Here is a 5,000-nt window from a genome sequence, read left to right on the forward strand (position 1 = left end):
CATCACACAACCTGTAACGAAATGAAACAAGAGACGCCTCACCATCCTCACAATAATTACTCATTTACTCACCTTCCTTCCTCCTCCATTACTCACTCACTCCCCCACTCACCGGTCGTGGTCCGAGGACGAGTGCGAGGACGAGAGGCTGAGCGTGTCCAGGTAGTCGCTCATGTCCGAGGCTCCTGACGAGGTGGACTTGGCGTCGCCCGACCCGCTACTGCTGCCCCCGCCGCCGCCGCCGCCGCCGCCTCCTCCTCCAGGTCCTCCGGATCCTCCGCCTCCTCCTCCTCCACCTCCTCCGCCCACACCTCCGCCCAGCTCCTGGCAGGACGCGGCTACGCCTGTGGGAGAGAGAGGAAGGGAAAGGAGCAGCATATTAGAAGGGCTCGGCTTCCTCGCGTCCTGTCCGCGAGCAGCGCCACACTATGAAGCAAGAAAGCAAGTCCAGCCCACTGAAGGAGCAGACCAAAAGGAATCCAAAGGAACCAAAACACATGAGGCGCAACCAAAGGCTAATCTGCGCCCGAGGAAGGCGCGCTCTGGGCCGCGGCCGATCCCGAGGGCGGCGCGAACCCCAAGAACCTCACCCGAATGCGTGGTGTGCGCGTGCGTGGTTGGGGGCTGCGGGCGGCGCGGGCGCGGCAACGAGGCGTGCAGGCAGTGGGACGCGAGTAGCCTGTCCACCGCCCGCGGCGACTCGCACACGCCGGAGTCGCTGCTGGAGGCGGAGTCGCGGTTGGCGGGCGGCTTGCCCGGCACGGACGAGGAGCGGCGCAGGACGCACATGCCCTCGCCCGCGGGCGGCTCCCTCCCCGCGGGCGCCGACACGGCCGTGCGCGCCTCGCTGGCGTCGGCGTCCGTGCTCACGCTGCCGTCGGGCGTTCCGGAGACGCCGTCCGCCTCCACGCTGTCGTGGCGCAGGTCGCAGCCGCTGTCCGTCGCCGCCTCCGAGCTGAGGCGCGCGTCGCGGCGCCGCAGCGACGACGTTGGGGGCAGGCGGCGTGTGGGCGTGGCCGTGGGCGTGGTGGCGGGCGAGGAGGGCCAAGCCTCCCGCGGCCGCGAGTCGGCGGAGGTGGAGCGGCGCGGCGCCATGGCCACGTAGCGGCTGCCTGCGGCCACGGACTGCGAGCGGCCGCAGCGCGTCTCCGTGATGCTGAGCGAGCGGCTGCGGTCGCTGCCCTTGGCGGGCGCGGGCGGCGCCAGCGGTTCGCACGGCACCAGCGCGGCCGCCGGCAGCGATGGCGCCATTGGGAGGTAGTGCGGATCGGCGCGCGCGCGCGGCGTCATGGCCATGTAGTGGTCGTCGGGGTCAGTGCCCGCGGACGCCCGCGCGGGCTCGGCGGCGGGCGACGTGGGCGTGCGGCGCGGCGGGGGGCCCTGAGAGTGCGGTGCCGCCGACGCGGAGGAGAGGGAGGCGGAGGACGTGGTGGAGGAGGCGAGGCTGGGCGGTGCGGCGCCGGCGTGGGCGGCAGCGTGGCAGCCGCAGCCGGCGGGCGCGGTCGTGGGCTGCAGCCGCACGGGGCCCTGCGGCACGGCGCCGGCGGCCGTCTTGACGTCGCGCACGTTCTCGTAGAGCGGGAGGCTCGCGGCGAATTCCAGGTTCTCGTAGTTGGCGTTGGTGGACGCGGGCGCGGCGTGGTGGCGCGGCGGGGGCGTGGGCGGGGGCGTGGGCGGCGGCGTAGGCGCCCTCGGCTTGCCCGTCTTCTTGCGCTTGTTGACCACAGCGTAGACCGCTGAGGCCGCCTGCTGCTGTTGCGGCTGCTGCGGGAGCTGCTGCAGCGCGGGCGGCGGCGGCGGGTGCCGCAGGATGGTGCCGGTGTGGGCGTCCACGACCGGCATGCGCCCGTGGCCGTCCACCTTGAGCTGCTCCGCCCGCGCGTCCGCCTCGTCGCGGCGCCCGCAAACCAGCGAGCCCGCCCATCCCAGCATCTGGCCGCAGCCGGGCGCCGCCGCCGCCAGGCCGCCCTCGCACCACGTGCCGTACGGCGGCGGCGCGTCGGGCGTGCCCACCGGCCCGCCCTCGTGCAAGTGGGCGCCCGTGTCGCACATGATGAGGCGCCGCGGCGTGTCGTAGTGCGCGCTGGGCGGCACGCGCGGCGGCGGCGGAACGTCGTAGTTGTCCAGGGGGTTGAGTGCGCCCCGCGGCGGCTCGGGCTGGCGCGGTTGCGCGGGCGGCAGCGCGGGCGGGAGCGCGGGCGCGGGCGGCGCGGCGGTGCAGGTGTGCGCAAGGCCCAGCGGGCGCGGGTGGTCGTAGAGGGACTCGGGCGTAGGCGACGGCGGCGCCTTGACGCCCTCCCACGCCGTGCCACGCGTCCACGCCGCCGCCCACCACGCGCTCTCGTCGGCGTCAGCGGCGGCGCTGGTGGAGGCGGAGCAGCCGCCCACGGACTGGCTCTGGCAGGAGGCGCGGCGGCTCCAGTGCGGCGGCGGCGGCCAGGGCGTGCCGTGGGCGTCGGCGTAGTGGGCGTCGGGGCCGGGGTCGGGCAGCGGGTCGCGCGGGGACGTGGCCGCCGCCCCCGAGGTCATCTCCGACGCCGCCAGCGACGCCGTCTCGCTGCTCAGGTCCAGCACGCTCACCTCCCGCAGCCACGACAGCTCCGCGCGGCTCTCGGCGCGCGACCCTGGGGGGAGGGGGAAGCGTCACTGGGGGAGAGGGGGAGGGGGAAGGGGGGCCTCTCGATTTACTCGGGGAAGCAACGGCACATGCAGCCAGAGAGCAAAGGAAACCACACAGGCAGTTAGGATTTTGACTGATTTAGGAACCAAAACTTAGTGGCACAATAATAACAGAAAATTGTAATAAAAACAATAAACAAAAATTATTTCAGATGATTACATTCTCTTGGTTATAATCACAATGATCATAATGATTTAACCATTAACAAAAATCATATTAAAAAAAAAAACAATACCAAGAAAACAACTACAGCTTTAATTCTAAAAAATAATAAAAAATAAAAGAAAATACAAATAAAAAAGGTATATAACAAATAACAGCAACTCACCCGTTCCTGTGGGTGGCCTCCCCCGGGGTTTATCCAGCAACCCACGGGCGGCCTGGTCGATGGCGTGGGTGACGGCATGGGGGGCGTCCGACAGAGCCACGTGCACCCCCGCCCACCGCCCACACCGGGTGCCTCCCTCCCATACCACACGCCCGTCAACCACGCCGTAGCGCCTATGGGGGAGTTGGGGGGGGGAGGGGGTGTCAGTCAGTTGGGAAGAATTGTCTATTTATACTCATGCCTATTTATTTCATTTGTTATTCATCTCTGTCTATACGTGTGGGTTATTTTATTTTTAATAATTCCTCTATGAAAACTCTTAACAAATTAGGGGGGAGGAGAGAGAGAAAGAGAGAGAAAGAGAGAGAGAGACAGAGAGAGAGAGAGAGAAGGGGAGAGAGAGAGAGGGAGGGAGGGAGAGAGAGAGAGAGAGAGAGAGAGAGAGAGAGAGAGAGAGAGAGAGAGAGAGAGAGAGAGAGAGAGAGAGAGAAGGAAGAGAGAGAGAGGAGGAGAGAAAAAGAAAGAGGAGAAAGGAGAGAGAGAGGGAGAGAGAGAGAGAGAGAGAGAGAAGAGAGAAGGGGAGGGGAGAGAGAGAGAGAGAGAGAGGGGGGGAGAGAGGAGAGGAGAGAGAGGGGAGAGAGGGAGAGAGAGAGAGAGAGAGGGAGAAGAGAAGAAGAGAGAGAGGAGAGAGAGAGAGAGAGAGAGAGAGAGAGAGAGAGAGAGAGAGAGAGAGAGAGAGAGAGAGAGAGGAGGGAGGGAGAGAAGAGACGAATGAGAAGAGGTAGAAAAGGAGCAGCAACGAGAGGAAAGACACCCGCAGGCACTCACCTGAGATCGTGCGTGGACCAAGCGGCCAGCAGGCGCGGCGGAGTGCCTGTGGTCAAGCAGAAGCGGTGGTCGCGCACGTGCAAGCGCGCCGGGCCCGCTGCAACGCGAGACCTCGCCGGCACCTGCAATACCTGCACCAGGAACTGTTGCTCTGTTCGGGGGAGATGCATCTGCGTTAGTCGGTTTAGAGAAGAGGTGAATTATCCAACCGTCCTCCCGCCCTCCTTTTCCCTCCTTCCATCACTCGCCCTTCCTCCCTCCCTTTCCTTCTATCGTTTTTCTCCCTCCCTCCCCCTCTTTTCCATCCTTCTTCTCCCTTCCTCCCCTTCCTCCTTCGATCCTTCTTTTCCCACCCCCACACTCCCTCCCTTCCTCTCCCCCCCCCCTATCCACCTCTGACACGCACAAAGACACACAAGCACTACTCACTCCCCCCTTTCCCTCTCCGCTCCCAACCTCTCTCTTTACCAACCCCGACCCTTCTTTATCCCCCTTACTACCCCTTCCTTGCCCCACCCATCCTCTCGGGCCCCCTTCACCCCCTACTCCCACCTATCCAACCCTTACCGACCTCCAATCTCTCCAAACCCCCTACCTCACGCCCCCCCACATCCTCTCTAACCCCTACCACGACCGAGTACCAAAGCAAGGCCGCAGAGGTGCCACTCCGACCCGCCGTGGGTGGCACCCAGGCACGAGAGAGGTATCCATCATTCACGTGACACTCGCTAGCCACGCCCCCTACTCACGGCACCATCGACGCACTGCAATCACTATAGTCGATCCAATGGTAGCTCCTGGCATATAATAACTATATTCGAGGCTTTCCACTATAAGCACGACTCGAACCGCTTCTCGACTCACGGCACCATTGATGGCACTGCAACCAATATACTCGATTAATTAGCACTGTAACACCACATTCCAATTAAACGGAACCATTACTGACACAATAGCCACTATATCCCTCTAGAAAATCTAAAGGACACGGGGTGAGGGAGGGATATGGGAAGGACAGGAGAGGGGGAAAGGGTAGGAGGGAGGAGGAAGGAGGGAAGCCGGGGGAGGGGGGAGAAGGGATAAAGGAGGAGGGAGAAAGGAGGAGGGAGGAGAGAGGGAAGCCGGGGGAGGGGGGAGGGGGGGGAAGGGAGAAAGGAGGAGGGA

The 5,000-nt window shown here is 64.4% G+C and overlaps 1 protein-coding gene across 1 annotated transcript in view; it reads right to left on the reverse strand.

Annotated features, from left to right (window-relative positions):
* Window positions 1–5,000, reverse strand: part of LOC122255449 (uncharacterized) — an 86,678-nt gene that overhangs the window by 4,701 nt on the left and 76,977 nt on the right. The window contains exons 5-8 of the mRNA XM_086538575.1: window positions 3,837–3,987; window positions 3,009–3,181; window positions 591–2,624; window positions 113–344 (exon numbers count right to left, since the gene is read on the reverse strand). Of these exons, the coding sequence (XP_086394701.1) occupies window positions 113–344; window positions 591–2,624; window positions 3,009–3,181; window positions 3,837–3,987 (2,590 nt within the window). The remainder of the gene's footprint in view (window positions 1–112; window positions 345–590; window positions 2,625–3,008; window positions 3,182–3,836; window positions 3,988–5,000) is intronic.

This window comes from Penaeus japonicus, unplaced genomic scaffold (assembly GCF_977035675.1).
Source record: "Penaeus japonicus unplaced genomic scaffold, GWHDUDI00000001_assembly GWHDUDI00000007, whole genome shotgun sequence".
Lineage (NCBI taxonomy): Eukaryota > Metazoa > Arthropoda > Malacostraca > Decapoda > Penaeidae > Penaeus > Penaeus japonicus.